The sequence below is a fragment of the Mustelus asterias genome, chromosome 1, assembly GCF_964213995.1.
Source record: "Mustelus asterias chromosome 1, sMusAst1.hap1.1, whole genome shotgun sequence".
Lineage (NCBI taxonomy): Eukaryota > Metazoa > Chordata > Chondrichthyes > Carcharhiniformes > Triakidae > Mustelus > Mustelus asterias.
In genome coordinates, this window is record NC_135801.1 from 20,398,006 (window position 1) to 20,418,857 (window position 20,852).

Sequence of the window (20,852 nt, forward strand, 5' to 3'; positions counted from 1 at the left end):
AAAACAACCCTCCACAACCACCTTCTGTCTTCCGTCATCAAGCCAATTTTGTATCCAATGGCTACCTCACCCTGGATCCCATGAGATTTAACCTTATGCAACAACCTACTATGCGGTTCCTTGTCAAAGGCCTTGCTAAAGTACATGTAGACAATGCTGACTGCATTGCCCTCATCTACCATCTTGGTTATCCCTTCAAAAAACTCAATCAAATTCGTGAGACATGATTTTCCACTCACAAAGCCATGCTGTCCCTAATCAGTCCTGGTCTCTCTAAATGCCTGTAGATCCTGCCTCTCAGAATACCTTCCAACAACTTACCCACGACTGACATTAGGTTCACCGGTCTGTAGTTCCCAGGCTTTTCCCTGCAGCCCCTCTTAAACAAAAGCACAACATTTATTACCCTCCAATCTTCAGGCACCTCACCTGTGGCTGTCAATGATTCAAATATCTCTGCTAGGGGATGTGCAATTTCCTCCCTAGCTTCCCACAACGTCCTGGGATACATTTCATCAGGCTCCAGGAATTTATCAACCTTGATGCGCTTTAAGACTTCCAGCACCTCCTTCTCTGTAATATGTACGCTCCTCAAGACTCACTATTTATTTCCCCAAGTTCCCTAACATCCATGCTTTTCTCAACAGTAAATACTGATGAGAAATATTCATTTAGGATCTCACCCATCTCTTGTGGATCCGCACATAGATGACCTTGTTGATTCTTAAGAGGCCCTTCTCTCTCCGTTGTTACTCTTTTCGCCTTTATGTATTTGTAGAAGATCTTTGGGTTCTCCTTTGCCTTATCTGCCAAAACAATCTCGTGTCCCCTTTTTGCCCTCCTGATTTCTCTCAACTCAATTCCTACGCCCCCTATACTCTTCAAGGGATTCACTTGATCCCAGCTGCCTATGCATGTCATGTGCCTCCTTCTTCTTCTTCACCAGGGCCTCAATATCCTGAGTCATCCAGGGTTCCCTACTTCTACCAGCCTTGCCCTTCACTCTAAGAGGAATGTGCTATCCCGGAACCCTGGCTAACACACTTTTGAAAGCCTCCCATTTACCAGACATCCCTTTGCCTTCCCACAGACTCCCCCAATTAACTTTTGAAAGTTCCTGCCTGATACCATCAAAATCGGCCTTGCCCCAATTTAGATTATTAACCTTTGGGCCAGACCCATCATTCTCCATAGCTATCTTAAAACTAATGAAATTACGGTCACTGGTCCCAAAGTGATCCCTCACTAATACTTCTGTCATCTGCCCTTCCTTATTTCCCAAGAGGAGGTCAAGTTTTGCCCCCTCTCTAGTCAGGCCATCCATGTACTGAATGAGAAATTCCTCTTGAATACACTCAACAAATTTCTCTCCATCCAACCCTCTAATACAATGTTGGGAAAGTTAAAATCCCCTACTATTACCACCCTATTTTTCTTGGAGCTATCTGTAATCTCTTTACATATTTGCTCCTCAATTTCCTGCTGACTATTTGGGGGCCTGTAGTAAATCCTATCAAAGTGATCTCTCCCTTCTTATTTATCAGTTCTACCCATATTGACTCAGTGGGCGAACCCTTGGATATATCCCCTCTCATTACTGCCATGATGTTCTCCTTAATCAAAAACTCAACTCCCCCTCCTCTCTTACCTCCTGTTCTATCTTTCCTATAGCATCTGTACCCTGCAACATTGAGCTGTCAGCCCTGCCCCTCCCTTAGCCATGTTTCAATAATAGCCAAAGTACCCCAGTCCCATGTACCCATCCATGCCCAGAGTTAATCTGCCTTGCCCGTCAGGCCTCTTGCATTGAAATAAATGCAGTTTAATCTCGACTTCCCTTGCTCTCTCAGACCATCTGTCCTGTCATGTTTTCTTTTTCCTGCCCTCCTGTGCAGCAGAGCAAGCCACAGTATCATGAACTTGGCTGTTGCCACCTTCCCCTGGTGAGTCAACTCCCCCAACAGTATCCAAAACGGTATATCTGTTTTGGAGGGAGATGACTGCAGGGGACCCCTGCACTGCCTTCCTACTCTGTGTCTGGTGGTCACCCATTCCCTATATCCCTCAGTAATTTTTTTTCTGCGGTGTGACCAACTCACTGAGCGTGCTATCCACAACTTCCTCAGCATCATGGATGCTCCAAAGTAAAGCCATCCGCAGCTCCGGAGTCGGTAAATGGTCTAACAGGAGCTGCAGTTGGACGCACTTCTTGGACGTGAAGGAGCCAGGAACACTGGAAAAATTCCTGAATTCCCACATCGCACATGAGGAGCATGAATGGGTCTTTGATCTCCAGCCATGACTTAATCCTTAAGTTAAGTTACAACAACTACAATGCCAAGACAAAAAAAAAAGAGAAAATAAAGAAAGGAAAAACTACTTACCAGTCAATCACTTACCTGGTGGCTGTGACAGCATGGTTCGATTTCTTTCTACCTCTCACGTGCCCCCCCCCCCCCCACATCTCCCTCACAGGTCTTCCCTCCCCCCGAAGATGAGCACTTTTTTTCCTTCAACACCAAATTCCCACTCAATTCCAAATTCCCGATACCCTCACTCTGGCTGAATCTCAAGTAGATTGATTCTTGATGCGCAAATGGGTGAAAGGGTGTCAGAGAGAAGCAGGGACGTGGAGTTAAGATTAAAACCAGCTCATCCATGATCTTATTGAATGGTGGAGCAGGCTCAAAGGGCCAACTCCTGCTTTGTATATTCAACATTGGTTTATTCATAAAACCCAGTATAACCCAAGACTATTTTTCCCTTCCACACAGATTCCCCCACCACAGATGAAAACTGGTTCTTATACATGCCCTGATCTTTCCCCAATTAGTACCAGCTATTCTTGATCACAATTAATTAGAGTATATACTCAATTGTCACAACATTTGTAATATTAAAGAGGGGTAAGCTCATGTTCTTCATTGAAATAGTGTAGTGAAATCTTCAACATTTACCCAAGGGGTGAGGCAGCACCTCAGTTTAACATCTCATCCGAAAATGGTCAGGATTCTTGTGCTCATGTCTCTGGTGTTGAACCTGCAACCTTGTTCTTCACAAGGTGAGGGTACCACCCTGCTGGACAACTGGCATTCTAACTGATGGCTCAGTGATGTTGTCCTGGTGTGGTACAGGAAAGCCCCACCTCCTCGCTGAATTAATTGATCTTAACCATTTTAACAGGCATTGACATCTCAGCAACCCTGAATAGGATAAGGATTAAATTCCCAATTGCCATAGGGTCATCTACTTGATTAGATAGGGAGATTCTATTGGTCACTCTAACAGGTCATAACATTGCTCATACATTGCAATTTAGAGGTTATGTTGCTTAACCCGCATAATGCAAAATGAGGGCTCCTGTTTTATGGTGATTATGTCCCATATCCTTTTCTATTATAGAACGTACGAGAGTCCTTGAAGTATTTTTAAGCACTAAGCCCAGGATTGTGGGCATACTTGTACACAATGGCCAAAAATTTCCCATCTTTCCCACTTCGAGAATCTAACAGGTGAGACAGAAAATTCTGCAGATAATTTAAAGGCCCGTTGAGCTCGGGCTGAAATTTAAGGTCTTGGGGGATGCACGTGGGCTGGAAAATCCCACCCAATGTGTTTGTGATAACCCCCATGAGGCCCATTGGGAATCACTAATCGATCTCCCTGTGGGACCTATTGAGTACAAGTTCTTCTGGTAACCCCAAATGGCTTGCCCAGCTGGAAGCCTTGAATAAGGGCAGACCCAGGACTGGGCCTATAGAACTGCAGTCCCAGACAGGGACTCGCGTGTGTGTGTGTGGGGGGCTTTACCTTACATTCTGTAAATAAATGATGTTCCTTTCCAGTCGGGTTTCCTGAGTTATTACAGCGTTTAAGCGAGGAGGAAGAAACATTTCCTTGCCTTTCTCCAAATTTGATAGATACAGCATTTTCCATATTAAGGAAAAGCACTGGGGGGAATTCTGGATAGAATTCCACCACTCCGACTAAATTGATCCCTTGTTATGAACACAAACAGGCTTGAGAAAACCAAAGAAACTTAAAGGCCCATTCTTGATCACAACAAGAAAGTAACACAAACCAAAACCACAAAGAACTGAGTGAAATTTAGGTGGATTTTGAGCTCATGGTCTGTCGTCCCAGATAGACAGACGGCAAACAACGTTATTCTGGAGTGTGAGAATTTACAAAGTATATATGCTGAGTAAATGCAACAGATCTGGCAGAAATAGGGTGACAGGAAGATGCATTTACGTGTTACTTCCTCTCACATAACAAAACACCTCGTGAACCCACACAACACATACCGTTTGTTATTACACATTTACAAATTAGGTGATCAGCCCATTAAACAAATATAGATTTTAAAGAACTATAAAATGCATGCATATCTACAGGCACCAAACACTTAAAACAAATTATAGAAGAATCAGCCAAAAATTAACTTTGAGAAATTTGGATGATATTTGTGGGTAATGTTGCATATTTCCAGAAGTGACATTGAATTGGAATTAACTCCAAAATATTGCACGAATTTCAACAATATTTGAGCAGAGGACTGCAATAACAATGTGCACTTTCCATTCTACATCCCGAATAACACTAACCAACAGTAGTAATAACAGTAAACATTCACACAATGCAATTTTCTTTTAAAGTAGAATAAACGTGCTCCTTACAATAGGCAGGGATCACCAGTTCAGGTAAATCATAAGACATTTTAGCAGAGAAGCAGCCAATTGGCTTGCATCAGTATTAGCTGCCCACTCTATTTTCCACCTACTCTTTCCTCAATAGTCTTCAAGTGTTCACCTGATTTTCAGGATTAGCGAGGTTCAGTAGTCATTTTGTTAGGGTACGCATCAAGGTATATCATGCATTCTTATCCTTACATTTCTCCAGAAACGTCAATGGATTATGATCAGTGGAAATAATCATCTCTGATGAATTGCTAACACCAAACTCAATGTCTCTTTCCCAATGGTCAAATATTTATTTTGATGACTGTTCAGTTTCCTGGAAGAATATCCAATAGGACTTTCTATCCTTTCATCGTCTTCTTGTAATAGTACAGCACCAATGCTCATATCACTTGCATCGATGGCCACCTTGAACGGTTTTACATAATTTGGTGTCGCCAACACTGGTGTGATGGTTAACACGGTTTTCAGGCTGTCAAATGTTTTCTAACACTCAAACATCCACTGGAACTTTGTGCTTTTTCAGCAGGCCGTCAGTGGAGCAAACACAATGCTAAACGTTGGCATGAATTTCCTGTAAAAACCACTCAGGCCCAGGAATCTCATTTTTTCCCTCATCAATGGTATTTGGAACTCCCCAATAACACGGATTTTCACATTCCATGGGTCACCTGTCCATGTCCAATCGTATGGCCTAGGAATAGGAGTTGAGCTTTTGCAAATTCACTTTTAGCCAAGTTTACAATCAAGCACGCCTCCTGAGGGCGACCGAACGGTTCATACAGTGCAGGAGGCCATTTGGCCGATTGAATCTACACCGACCACAATCCCACCCAGGCCCTATCCTCATAACCCCAGGTATTTACCCTAACTAGTCCCCCTGACACTAAGGGGCAATTTAGCATTTCCAATCCACCTAACCTGCACATCTTTGGACTGTGGGAGGAAACTGGAGCACCCAGAGGAAACCCACGCAGACAGTGACCCAAGCAGGAATCGACCCTGGGTCCCTGGCGTTGAGAGGCAGCAGTGCTAACCACTGTCACCATGCTGCCCATAACCGGTACAGACCATTTGGTGTCACAAAAGTACAAATGGAATTCCTTTATCCCAATCCTCTGGATAATAGGCCCTCAACATGGTCTTTAAAGTTTGATGCCATTCCCCATGATTCTGGAGGATAGCAGTCGATTTAAATCACTTCACTCCCAAGCTATCCATAACTTCCCTAAATAAGTTTGATGTAAAATTGGATCCTTGATCTGATTGGATTTCTGTGGGTAGTCTGTATCTGGTAAAAAAAAAGTATTCCTGGACAATCCTTTTAGCTGTATCGTTGCGTAACAAAAAGTCCTCCGGAAATCTAATAGACACATCCAATATGGTCAACAAATACCGATTCCCATTTATTGTGAGGGGACACACACAATAATTTAGGACCCCCGTAAAAGGTTCCTCAAAAGCTGGAGTGAGTATTAAGGGTACTTGTTCCATTACTGCTCGAGGTATCTATTACCTGAAATGCATGACAAGTCCAGTAAAATTCTGTTACATCTTTCTGCAGTCCGGACCAATAAAAAAGTGTTTTTGAATTTTTGCTTGAGTTTTTTGTATTCGTAAATGACCTCCTCCTGAAGGAACCTCATGTGTTATCTGCTACACCTCTTTTCTATAACCCACCAGTAATACAACTTGATGAACCTCTGCCCATTTCTCATTTGCCTGAAAACGTAAAGGTCTCGATATCCTCAATAAGACAACATTTTTAATGTAATAAAGCTCCAGTGTACACTCGGATTCTTCTTCTGTGTATACTTTCTGATACAACTGCTTTCTCTCTACATCTTTCTGTTGTAATTCTGCCAACTTTCCTGAACTAAAAATATCCGCTTCATCCTCCACCTGTTATCAACCATCTGGTCAAAAATTGATCCTGATAACTGAATCTCAGTCTCCTGATCTTTACTCTTTGAATTCTCCTCCTCCTGTCTCAACCTGTGGCTTTGTGATCTTGTTACCAAATAGTCAGAAAATATCCCAGGATATGCTTTCCTGCAACACCTCAGTTGTTTGAGTTTCCACTGGCATTTCAACACAGTAGGCATCACTCCCACCTGTGAACCAGCTATATTGTTATCCAGGATAAACTATATCCCTGGAAAAGATCATTTCTCTATTACTCCTACCATCACTCCACAATTTGTCACTGCACTCTCCAATCTTACCTTACATAATGCAACACAACTCTTTTCACCATGAATTCCACATATTACCACTTTTTCTGGCAATATTCCTTCCAAACTACATATCTCTTCATCTCTCACCATTAAAGATTGATTTGCTCCTGTATCTCTAAAAATGTTAACTTCATTACCTACTCCTCCTGGTACATGCGAATAAACTTTACCCACACAAGTAAATTCTTTAAAGAGATCTGGCACTTGCTTATCAACCAACCCCTGAAAAGGCTGTACATTTTTTTTTGTACCTCTAACTTAAACCATGGTTTCCTTTACTACTTAAAAAACCCACTGGCTTATCCTGTTTTACCACGTCAGTCTTCCCAGTGCTTTTCTTAAGCCACCAATGCTGTGACTTCATGTGTCTAACTTCATTACCATGAAAACATCAAAGGTTTCTTATTTCTCTTCCATCCTCATGTTTCCTTTTTAACCCGAGGTAAACCATCCTTACTATCAAACAAAGTTACTTGCTTCTGGCACTAGCTTATATGAGCTTCAGGTGGCTTTCTTCACCTCATCATAATCCTGAGATCCCTAGGTGTCTGATATGAAGCAAACGCCTCATTAGCTCTACTTAATAACTTCATTTGAACCAATGATACCCATATAGTCTATGGCTATTTTACTTGTTTAACTACTTTCTCAAATGAAATTAAAAAGTTTCTACATCTTTCTCTTCAAACCTTGGCGGAAGTTGAATATATTTAAACAGATCCCCACGAGGCCTTTGACAATGGTGATTTGATTCTTCCTCACTATCCTCATCACTACTCCCAACTTTTACATTTGCCTCCACCAGTTTAAGTTGATGTTTGCTTTTCAGTGGCACTTTCCAAAATCTCTTTCTTTTTCCTTTTGCTCCATCAGGACTATTCTCTCTCTTTCCCTTGCAACGCTTTTTTAAATATTTCCACTGCAATTGCCTCTCTCTTTCTTTTCCTTTAAATTGCAATTCAAACATTTCCTTTTCATGTCGCAACGGTCTTGATTCATTTTTCTGTTCAAGCCGTTTCATTTGTAATGTAATTTTAGCTTTTCCAATGATTCAAACAGTGTTTTTGGCAAATTCAATGAGGGAGAGAGAGAGAGTCCAGATGACCCTTTGTCAAAGCCCTTTGCCTTTGTCAAAGTCTTTCAGAACCAGGCAGCAATTCACTGTTTTAAAATGAAAGATAAACTGTTTGCAGATGAAATATTAATACTAATTAGTAACTAATATATTACAAACTAAGCAGTGATATATTATGTTTTTTTGTTAAAGCCTGAAACAAGTACCAGAGTAGCACTGGTCTGCCACCATCCAAAGACAAGTCGGTCCCCGACAAGAGACAGGGCAGAACTAGTAGCCAAGACAAAATATACCTGACAAACATTCAGAAAAGCTTATGAATTTCATTGCATTTGTTCTGCAACTCAAGTGGGACAGAAGGATTTAGAGAGTTGTTAAACATAAAGTCAAAAATAGCCAAATGAAAAAAGATTTTTTTTTTAAAAAACAGAAAACATTTTAAAACTGTGCGAGAATCAAGCACTCACACGTCGGGTTTGGTAGAGGCTATGGTAAAGTTGTGTCCCAACAACAAAAGTGTACTCCCTATTCTAATAGTGTGAATTTTGCCCCATGTCTCAGAGAAGGCAGGTGAAAAGATGATAAAATGACCTACGCATCATTTTAGATTTAAAGAGTTTCCTCTTTAAATCTAAAATATACAGTATTTTCCTGTTAAAATCAGACAGTCTGCAAACTATTGTTTATAATACAAAATGTTATCATCAGAAGGACCTTGGGGTCCGGGTCCATAGGACTCTTAAATCGGCCTCGCAGGTGGAGGATGCGGTCAAGAAGGCGTACGGCGTACTAGCCTTCATTAATCGAGGGATTGAGTTTAGGAGTCGGGAGATAATGCTGCAGCTTTATAGGACCCTGGTTAGACCCCACTTGGAGTACTGCGCGCAGTTCTGGTCACCTCATTACAGGAAAGATGTTGAAGCCATTGAAAGGGTGCAGAGGAGATTTACAAGGATGTTGCCTGGATTGGGGGGCATGCCTTATGAGGATAGGTTGAGGGAGCTTGGTCTCTTCTCCCTGGAGAGACGAAGGATGAGAGGTGACCTGATAGAGGTTTACAAGATGTTGAGAGGTCTGGATAGGGTAGACTCTCAGAGGCTATTTCCAAGGGCTGAAATGGTTGCTACGAGAGGACACAGGTTTAAGGTGCTGGGGGGTAGGTACAGAGGAGATGTCAGGGGTAAGTTTTTCACTCAGAGGGTGGTGGGTGAGTGGAATCGGCTGACGTCGGTGGTGGTGGAGGCAAACTCGTTGGGGTCTTTTAAGAGACTTCTGGATGAGTACATGGGATTTAATGGGATTGAGGGCTATAGATAGGCCTAGAGGTAGGGATATGATCAGCGCAACTTGTGGGCCGAAGGGCCTGTTTGTGCTGTGGCTTTCTATGTTCTATGTTATCTGCTGATATTATATACAAATGCAATACTATACACAAGTACTTCCAATGTGCAAATGCTTTCTCTGCAGATACTTTCAAACTAGCTGAAATTTAATGTCAGGCTCTGGATTCACAGGACATCATACACTGCAAACCATGCATGGAAGTTTGGGTATTGCAACCAATACAAAAATCACAGACTTTTCAGTAAACAGGTTCATACAGCTGCTGTTTTTTCCTTGGGTGACAAAAAGTAGTGTGAAAAATTCAAACTCTAACAAGTAAATTCCCAAATTTATGCTGATGTGGGAGAGATATTTGTTCTAACCCTTCCAAAAGTTGATTTTGCCTTTGAGGTACACAATGGTCAGAAACCAGCGAGTCTCACACCATTTGGGTTTGAAATTGTAACTGATATAAATTCAATGCGTCAGAAACTTCCCTTACTCCATGTTGTCTCTTTTCTGTTGGACATGCATATCATAGGTGCTCTTCTACATTATTCAACCATATTGACTCTTCAGTTCAATCCATCATATGATCACATTTGCTGAAATTCATTTTGATTCAACACCACCACAGACAAAATAAGGCTTCTCACTAAATGAATGGAGGAAAATACTTGCAAAGAAATGGCCCGTGCAATGAGCATCTTTGCATTGTGCCATTGGATTCTTGCCTCTGTTAAAAATTATGATTTTAATATATTAAACCATATAAAAGACAAATCGACAGAGCTAATTTGTTCAGCAGCTAACCGGTAAATAATTCCATTCCCACATTACACGTCGGCAGATTACTAAAAGAAGTGGTGGATATTAGTGTTTGATTCTTCATTTAGCTACAATAGATGAGATGGTAAAGAAAAGGATGTTTGTTAATCACAAGTAGGCTTACATTCACACTGCAATGAAGCTACTGTGAAAATCCCCTAGGGAAACTGATGAGAGTGATGCAGATGGATTTATATTGTTTCCTCCCCCTCAGTTTCACCATCCTACAGCTAGCTGATGCACCGTCACACCATTGTCATATTAACAAAACAATTAAAGTTATCCTTCCTGATAATATTTAGTGAAGCATTAAATTGAAAACCATGGTAAGCAGATGGCCAAAACAACAAAACATTAAACCTCTACCGTCTCTACAGGGGTTGTTTGAGATGAGCACAGGTTCCCAGTAAAGTGACAAACTCAAAACACTTCAACAAGATCTCTCTACAAATCAATGTATCGGCATACAAAAAAAATTACTGGTGATATATTCCAACTCTGCAGCAATCTTGCCCTCTCTGCCAATTGTTAGAACAAGCCATCATATTCACTTTATCTTACTTCCACAGTGCAAACAAGCATTTTCCAATAACATAACTTATTTTTTTACTTGTTCATGGGATGTGGGTGTCGTTGGCTGGGCCAGCATTTATTGCCCATCCACAAGGGCAATTAACAGTCAACAACATAAGAACATAAGAACATAAGAAATAGGAGCAGGAGTAGGCCATCTAGCCCCTCGAGCCTGCCCCGCCATTCAATAAAATCATGGCTGATCTGACGTGGATCAGTACCACTTACCCGTCTGATCCCCATAACCCTTAATTCCCTTACCGATCAGGAATCCATCCATCCGCGCTTTAAACATATTCAGCGAGGTAGCCTCCACCACCTCAGTGGGCAGAGAATTCCAGAGATTCACCACCCTCTGGGAGAAGAAGTTCCTCCTCAACTCTGTCTTAAACCGACCCCCCTTTATTTTGAGGCTGTGTCCTCTAGTTTTAACTTCCTTACTAAGTGGAAAGAATCTCTCCGCCTCCACCCTATCCAGCCCCCGCATTATCTTATAAGTCTCCATAAGATCCCCCCTCATCCTTCTAAACTCCAACGAGTACAAACCCAATCTCCTCAGCCTCTCCTCATAATCCAAACCCCTCATCTCCGGTATCAACCTGGTGAACCTTCTCTGCACTCCCTCCAATGCCAATATATCCTTCCTCATATAAGGGGACCAATACTGCACACAGTATTCCAGCTGCGGCCTCACCAATGCCCTGTACAGGTGCATCAAGACATCCCTGCTTTTATATTCTATCCCCTTCGCAATATAGGCCAACATCCCATTTACCTTCTTGATCACCTGTTGTACCTGCAGACTGGGCTTTTGCGTCTCATGCACAAGGACCCCCAGGTCCCTTTGCACGGTAGCATGTTTTAATTTGTTTCCATTGAGATAGTAATCCCATTTGTTATTATTTCCTCCAAAGTGTATAACCTCGCATTTCTCAACGTTATACTCCATTTGCCATATCCTCGCCCACTCACTCAGCCTGTCCAAATCTCTCTGCAGATCTTCTCCGTCCTCCACACGATTCACTTTTCCACTTATCTTTGTGTCGTCTGCAAACTTCGTTACCCTACACTCCGTCCCCTCCTCCAGATCATCTATATAAATGGTAAATAGTTGCGGCCCGAGTACCGATCCCTGCGGCACGCCACTAGTTACCTTCCTCCAACCGGAAAAACACCCATTTATTCCGACTCTTTGCTTCCTGTCGGATAGCCAGTCCCCAATCCACTTTAACACACTACCCCCAACTCCGTGTGCCCTAATCTTCTTCAGTAGCCTTTTATGGGGCACCTTATCAAACGCCTTTTGGAAATCCAAAAACACCGCATCCACCGGTTCTCCTCCATCAACCGCCCTAGTCACATCTTCATAAAAATCCAACATGTTCGTCAAGCACGACTTTCCCCTCATGAATCCATGCTGCGTCTGATTGATCGAACCATTTCTATCCAGATGCCCTGCTATCTCCTCTTTAATAATGGATTCCAGCATTTTCCCTACTACAGACGTTAAGCTGACCGGCCTATAGTTACCCGCCTTTTGTCTCCTTCCTTTTTTAAACAGCGGCGTAACATTAGCCGTTTTCCAATCAACCGGCACTACCCCAGAATGCAACGAGTTTTGATAAATAATCACTAACGCATCCACTATTACCGCTGACATTTCTTTCAATACCCTGGGATGCATTCCATCCGGACCCGGGGACTTATCCACCTTCAGTCCCATTAGTCTACCCAGCACTGCCTCTCTGGTAACATTAATTGTATTAAGTATTTCTCCTGCTGCCAACCCTCTATCGTTAATATTTGGCAAACTATTTGTGTCCTCCACCGTGAAGACCGACACAAAAAACTTATTTAAAGACTCAGCCATATCCTCATTTCCCACTATTAACTCCCCCCTCTCGTCCTCCAAGGGTCCAACATTCACTCTAGCCACTCTATTCCTTTTTATATATTTATAAAAACTTTTACTATCATTTTTTATATTAATTGCTAGCCTAGCTTCATAGTCTATCCTTCCTTTCTTTATCGCTTTCTTAGTCTCTCTTTGTTGTTTCTTAAATTTTTCCCAATCACTTGTTTCTCCACTATTTTTGGCCACTCTGTACGCAGCTGTTTTTATTTTAATACTCTCCTTTATTTCCTTCGTTATCCACGGCTGGTTCTCCCTTTTCTTACAATCCTTGTTTTTTGCTGGAATATATTTTTGCTGAGAACTGAAAAGGATCTCCTTAAAAATCCTCCACTGTTCCTCAGCTATCCTACCTGCCAGCCTGCTCTCCCAGTCTACCTTAGCCAATTCATCCCTCTATTGCTGTAGGTCTGGAGTCACACGTAGGTCAGACCAGATAAGGACGGCAAATTTTCTTCTCTAAAAAGGACATTAATAAACCAGATGGGTTTTTGTGACAATCGACAATGGCTTCATTAGACTTTTAATTCCAAATTTTTATTGAATTCAAATTTCACCATTTGTCATGGTGGGATTCGAACCCGGGTCTCTGAGTTACTAGTCCAGTGACAATATCACTACACCACTTCCTCCGCACGACTTACAAATATGATTTAACTTGCTGGGAGTTATGAAGAAAATGGGGCACAAATGTTTAAATTATCTGCAAGAAAACATTAGTATTTCTGGAAACAGAAGACGGCGCCTTACGTAATATGTAAACATTTATATCATGTAATTACAGTAATGCATAATTAAAATGTCAACTAAAATACCTAACATGGCTAGGAAATTCTACGCTTCAAATGTTTTACATCTAACCTTCATTAAAAGGTAACACAAGGGGCTATTTTAAAAATAGAAACACATAATACAGCAATACTCAGTTTGTATTATTCATTGGATAAAGGATGGTACCTGTTAAAACACATTAACTGCTCTTCCATCACAGTTTTCTTCCTCCTCCTCCAGTTTTCCCTCCCAATGATAGATGGGGTCACCACATTACTGTTTTGATCACTTTAATAAAATTATTTCTGGATTTGGCAGTTGATCTTATAGACTGATGCCCTTCCCCATTTACATGGAGCTGGGAACCAGAGCACAGCCAACGGGAGGTTTCTCAGACATGTCCTTCCTTGCCCCTCCACATTGGCTGTGCCAAAGACCCCCAAATCATTTGGATAGTCTCTCTCCAAAATTCTTCCAATGCATTAATGTCCTTCTGAAAGTTTATGTTAACAAGTGGAAAATACAATGTTACAATTATGAGGTGTATGAGATTACTGTGTTTTGGGACCATCTTTAATTTAGAGTAAAATGAAGGGGGCTGTGTGACCTGCTCAGAAGTCTACCTGACAACAAGCCTGGGTGGTTTGATTGTTAGAGATGAAAAGGAGCCCAGCTTGTTCTATTGGGAAGAAGGTACAAGGTTTTTACACCTGGAGACAATGTGTGCTCACAATGGATAGACTGAGAATCGCCACAGTCCCAGAAAAGTATTGAGGATGTTGGGTTGTGGCTTTAAAATGTCCATTTACTTCCAAGTCAGGGTTTCAGGGGTAACTAATCAGTATCTCTACCTGGGTGCAAGGCTTGTGTGATTCACAGTGCCATGGTGATAGGCTTTGAGATGGGAAGGATGCAGAAGAAGTCATTGTAATATGGAGTTAAATTATAGTGAATGTCACAGACCGGTTAGTCGGCTAGGATCTGAGAGACAGCAGCTGAAGTCTAAGGTTCGCTGTGTCGGAATGCGGGTGGAAACTCACACTCGGACTGAAAAGACCATATTCATGAGGAGTTAAAGCAAATCTCAAAGATTTACCTAGCTTATACTAGAAAGAGGATTTTCAGTTATACTGTCACCACAAACAACAGACCTGGAGCTTAGAAGTTACCACTGAACTTCTTAGTGGTTTTGGTTTGTGTCACATCCCTGTTGTGAGCAAGAATGGACTTTATGTTTGTTAGCTGTTCTCAAACCAAGTTTGTGCCCGGGGTAGAGAATCTACTTTTAGTGGAGTGGTGGAATTTTGTACAGAATTCTCCAAACAGCTTTTCCCACATATGGAAAATGCTGTATCACTTTAAAGTTTTCTCTTGCTTGGGCTGCTGATAGGAGAGTGAGAAGGGGCCAGAAGGCGGGGTGTGTGAGTGGGTGTGAGAGAGAGTATGTGTAAAAGAGAGGTGTGAGTGTCTATGTGTGAGAGGGAGAGGTGAAAATGTGTGGGGAAGACAGTGGTGCGTGTGTGAGCGTGCATGAGTGAGAGAGAGGGAGATAGGGTGAGAGGGCAATTTGTGTGAAAGACAGGTCAGTGAGAGAGAGAGGTAAGAGTAAGTGTGTGAAAGAGAGAGGGGAGTGTGTGTGTGAACAAGAGACAGCGTGAGTTCATATAAGAAATAGAAAAAAAACTTTGAGAAATTTGTTTTTGTATGTTTTTACCTATTGTGCAAAAACAATCATATCTTTTGTGGTTTAACTCTTCAACACAACACATCAACTGACAAAACGGCTACAGTGCAGTTGTTGGTATTAAATCTCACCTGTACACATCTCTTACTGCTCTGCACCTTCTTCTTGGAACATCTCATTTTGTTCCTCTCCTTTAATATCCTTGTCCTCTTGCCCCTTCCCAACCCATATTTCTCATCAAGGTATCTTATCACTTCTTCCATCAGCCTCTGCACCAGAATGGCTTATTGTTCTCAGTGATTTCAGCCCCTGTCTCAACTCAGCTTCTTCTCTCTCCCCGAGTTCATTGCTCTCCTTCCCTCCATTCTCCTCATCAATAGTCACAGCCACTCTCCACCTTGTCGTCATCTCAAAGTTTCCCCATCCCTGTCATCTCAGGTATCCTTGCCCTCTAATATTCTTAATGTCTTCCAGCAAGTTATTGTCCCTCAGAGCTTGCCCATTTTTGCTCAAGTAAAATGGACTCAAGTGTGAATGGACGGCTAAAACTAATTACATGCCAGAAACAGGTCATTGCCAAATGTGGCTAAATCACCATCAAGCTTTGCTCACTAACTAGGATTAAGCTGGATACACAGATAATCCGAGGCTTCATTTTGCCACAGCCAAGCATTGCTGTGTACCCCACTCATTGCTAAAAATAAGTGCGAGGAGCTTGTGTATTTCTTCGTCACAGTCCATCAACTCAGCTACCGTTCTTCCACTAACCCACCCAAAACCAAACTTCCCTCTAGCCCGAAACTCAACTTTCTCTCCCATCTCCCCTCACATCCTTCTCCAAGCTCAGCGGGCCCCAAGAGGCCCACCTCCTGCTCGCTCAACCTTATTCCAGCTAAGCTGCTGACACCCAACTCCCTTCCTTGTCTCCAAGGCTAGGTGATATTGTTAATCATTCCACCTTTTCAAGGATTATCCCTTTTCCTTTCAAATCTGCCTCATCACTCCTTATTTAAAAGTCCACCCTTGGCCTTGCAAAATTCAGCCCCATCCCCAATCTCCTTTTCTTCTCAAAAGTCCTTGAACTTGTCAATTCCACCTCCATCAATTCCACCACTCCATGTTCGAACCTCTCCACTCAGGATTCTGTCCTACAGCAAACACTGAACCAACCCTAGTTAAAGCCACAAATGACATCCCTGTGAATGTGTCCGTGGGGCAGGATCTCAACTCTCTTCTCAACCTCTATGGAGCTTTTGAATGGTCAACTACACTATCCTCCTCCGTTGTCCAGCTGTGTGGCAATGCCCTGACCTGGTTCCACCTGTATCTTGCCAGTCTTAGGCACTCACAACCTCTTTTCAGTATCTGTGCTGAAGTCTACAAGGATCTATCCTTGGCCCTCTCGGTGACTCTCTGAAGAAATGATGTTACGTTTCACATGTACATTAATGACATCCAGCTCTATCACACAGATGTGCTTGCTGGTCTACATTCGCTCCTTACTTAATGCACTGATTTTTAAATCCTCATGTTCAAATTCCTCTGTGGCCTCCTCCAGGAGGTCAAACCTCCTCCAGCCCTGCAACCCTTCCTAGCATTCTGCATTATTCAAAATTTGGCTTCTTCTGTATCATCCACTTCCTTCACCCTGCTCTTGTTGGCTGTGGCTTCAGCCATCTAGTCCCCAACCTCTGGAACCACTTCCGCAAGCTCTGGAACCTCTTCCGTATACTTTCCCAAACCTGCTTCATTGATCAAGCTTCTAGCCATCATTCCAAATATCTCACTCTTTGTCTCAGGTCAATTTAATTTATAATGCTTCTGTAAATCAGCTTAGGATATACTTCTGTGTTGAAGGCACAATATAAATGCAAGTTGTTGATGAAAATGCATTAATACTTACATAGTTTCAATCATCCTTTTACACATATCAAGGTTAGATGGAGAGACCGAGACCCCTTGCATAATAAACAAACCCTTCTTGATTTTTTGTGACAATCTTCTTCAATAGTACATGTCGCCTCGCACCACAGTTTATTGAGTTAATGATTTAGAAAAACATATGTTCTTGATAGTTTGCATGTTCTCTTAATCTATCAGGTCAAAAGCTAATGAGTTATAACCCATAAGTAATTAATCAATGTATGAATCCAAAATTAACCAAACAGAGCAGCTTGCTAAAGTTTAAAAGTTTATTAGTGTCACAAGTGGGCTTGCATGAAGTTACTGTGAAAATCCCCGAGTTGCCACACCCCGGTGCCTGTTCGGGTACACTGAAGGAGAATTTAGCATGGCCAATGCACCTAACCAGCATGTCTTTCAGACTGTGGGAGGAACCCCACATAGACACAGGGAGAACATGCAGACTCCGCACAGACAATGGCCTGAGCCAGGAATCGAACTCAGGTCCCTGGCGCTGAGGCAGCAGTGCTAACCACTGTGCCACCGTGTCACCCTGAGACAGACAAAAACAAATAAAAATCCATTCAGCACAAACACTACCATTGAATAAGTTGGCAAGACTGTCACACATACATATTGGTTAGCTATACACTAACTATGGTCCAGAACAAAGGAACCTTCTTCCACACAAACCCCGAGAGACACAACCAGCTGATGGAATTTTCATTTACGTCAATAATCAAAAAGAAAACATACAAATATTCATCTACACAGCGCAAGATTTTCACATCATTTGAAAGTGACAATCTATTTTTGCAGTATTGACATCACAGTCTGTATTTTTTAAGAATATCAAATACTTCATGAAAAAAATTAAACTGTCCTTTATCTTTGGCCACTGTCATCTATTTAAATGGAAATGTGAAGAGAAACATTTTTAAAAATCAGGTCATTATTTACACAGCCCCTTCAAAAACAAGGTATTGTTGCAACCTTGAAACAAAACCTGGGGAGCACATTTAAGTGGCACCATTTTGGAACTTCATCAGGCAATTCCGATCTTTTGTCAGAGAATCCGTACAGTGCAGAAGAGGCCATGTAGCCCATTTAGTCTGCACCAACTCACTGATAGAGTAACTTACCCAGGCCCTCACCCCATCCCCATAACCCCACACATTTCCCATGGCTAATCCATCTAACCTACAAACTTTGGGACACTAAAGAGCAATTTAGTATTGCCAGTCCACCTAACGCATGCATCTTTGGACTGTGGGAGCACCCGGAGGAATCCCACGCAGACACGGGAGAATGTGCAAACTCCACACAGACAGCGACCCAAGGCTGGAATCGAACCCAGATCCCTGGCCTGTGAGGCAGCAGGGCTAATGACTGTGCTGCCCCCTTTTGATAAGGCACAGTGCTGATGTGAGGTACTTCCAGACAGAGAGGACAGCTACATAATGGGGCAGCATGATGGCACCACAGTTAGCACTGCTGCCTCACAATGCCAGGGTTCGATTCCAGCCTCAGGTGATTGGAGTTTGCACATTCTCCCCGTGACTGCATGGGTTTCCTCCGGGTAGTCCAGTTTCCTCCCATAGTCCAAAGATGTGCAAGTCAGGTGGATTCGCCATGCCAAATTGCCCATGAGTGTCCCAAGATGTGCAGGTGAGGTAGATTGGTCATGATGAATGTGCAAGGTTATGGGAATAGGGTGGGGGACAGGGCAAAGTGCTCTATCAGCGAGTTGGTGCAATGGGCCAAATGGCTTCCTTCTACACTGTCAGGATTCTATGATAAGCAGCAAGGCCGACAAAAAACAGAGACCATGTTTCGTGAAAAGTCAGGTGCAGTAATATATACAGTGTGGTATAAGGGTCTGACACAAAGGGTTAACACAGGACCGAGTCATTCCATCCACACACTGATGTCAGAGAGCACATGACCCACACCGAGGGGTCAGTTCAGTATTGGGCAGAGCCCTGTGTAGGAGAAAGCATGAATACAGCTCCTAGCTTGGACCTTTACTGTACCTACAATTAATTACTTAAGACTCTGAATACCTTAATAGGACCTACTATGCCCAACACGTAACAACATACTGGACATCCAGTGAAGTCATTATGAAAAGTGTGGACCCCCCTATTTTAGATGGACCATAGGGTGACAGGTTTGTTGCCATCAATAGGTTTTGTGAGAATAGGACGCAGGGGTTTGGATAGACTCACCTGATCTGAAATCATTTCAGGTGTTTACACTTGTATCTTGCAGGAAGTATTTATAGTGGCCACCTGTCGTGAAAGGCTTCAAGTCAGCCAGTGAAAAACCACACATTCGTACCCGATCGCCACACACTGGAACTCCGAGCATGGGGGAAAAGGGTGAATTCATGTCAGATTGACTATCTGCCTGTGCTGTTGGTTTCTCTTGTGTGTTACTCCTCCTTTCCCCAAACAGTAATTGCAAACATTTAACGGTCTTGGTTACTGCCATTTTTTGACACATCAACAATTATCCTGTGATTACTTGCATTTTTTTTAAAAATCAGTAACAGACAATTCCACCCTTAACGCTCTGGAATAGTTGCAGTCCATTTCAAATGTCAATTCATTTCAAGTAACATTCCCCCACACACAAATTTCTCACCCACCTAATGGGGAATAAAATATTGATTTCAAGTATTCGGAGATAAATCATTGAGGGAGGAAGGAAGAATGTGTGATTAAAATAGAGGTGTGTGTATATTATATATACACACGCGTACACACATAGCACTTCCTCCCAATAACAAATGCTGTCAGAATCACACCCTACCTTCAGAAACATCAAGGTCTGTGGTACCTTTCACTTGGGTAAAACACCACTGAATATCATTCCCACAGCCTCCGGCTCCTAGAAAGACAAATTCATCACGGGTGGGTCAGTTTCACCGCTCTTTCATGCAAACGTTACAAAATGAGCTGCCCTTATAGACAGACCGTGACGGGCAGTGCCTTGCGTTAAGTCCTTGCTTACTTCTCATGGCTGCAAGTTCGCTCCAGCGTTGCAATCCAGGGACTGGGAGGCAGCGCACGGTCACACCCCAGAGCAGCGCTGCTCACACTCAGTCATCTGTCCAGCCAGCCAGTGGGTGTGGAGGCGATCCCATTGACAGCTCCGGAGGTCCAATCCCACCGTCAGGAAGCAGGAGGGAGCCGCCTCAAGGAGCTTCCCAACGCCCAATCACAAAGCAGCCAGGCTGGGGTGGGCTCCGAGTGAAGACGGATGTTTTGGTCGCTGAGGGTTTGCCACATTTTATAGTGAAACCTGCGCTGCTGTCTGTTTGTGTGTGTGCGAATCTAGCTTTTATCTCCAGGTGCCTTGTATATCGGCGGCTTGAAGAGTTGCCACTCGGGGTAGTTTTCTCGCATGAAAAGAAGTTAAATTCTGCTGAGCGGTGGAACACCTGTGACTCTATAACCCTGACTTAGCTCGCAGCCTCTATATACCTGACTGAGTTTCCCCTACGATTTAGAAAGGCAATGGCGAAGTGGGAAGGTCGCTGGACCAGTAAACCCAGAGGCCCATGCTTTGGGATGTGGGTTCAAATCCCACTAAGGCAACTGGTGGATTTTAAATTCAATGAATAAATCTGTTTAGGGTGGGCACAGTGGTTAGCACTACTGCCTCACAGCTCCAGGGACCTGGGTTCGATTCCGGGCTTGGGTGGAATCTGTGTGGAGATCTTTCTCCCCGTGTCTGCGTGGGTTACCTCCGGGTGCTCCGGTCTCCTCCCACAGTCCAACCATGTGCAGGTTTAGGTGCATTGGCCATGCTAAATTGCCCCTTAGTGTCCCATGGATACGAA

General features: G+C 42.9%; 1 protein-coding gene across 3 annotated transcripts in view; it reads right to left on the reverse strand.

The window, feature by feature from the left end:
* LOC144492104 (serine/threonine-protein phosphatase 2A 55 kDa regulatory subunit B gamma isoform) overlaps positions 1–20,118 on the reverse strand; it is a 348,625-nt gene extending 328,507 nt beyond the window's left edge. The window contains exons 1-2 of one of the 3 annotated variants that reach the window (XM_078210211.1): positions 20,021–20,118; positions 19,847–19,897 (exon numbers count right to left, since the gene is read on the reverse strand). In XM_078210211.1, coding sequence (XP_078066337.1) covers positions 19,847–19,897; positions 20,021–20,027 — 58 coding nt within the window. In that variant the 5' untranslated portion in view covers positions 20,028–20,118. Of the gene's footprint in view, positions 1–19,819; positions 19,901–20,020 lie in introns of those variants that run through there. The other 2 variants (XM_078210209.1, XM_078210213.1) reach the window with 2 other exon arrangements.
* Between the last annotated feature and the right edge of the window lie 734 nt (positions 20,119–20,852).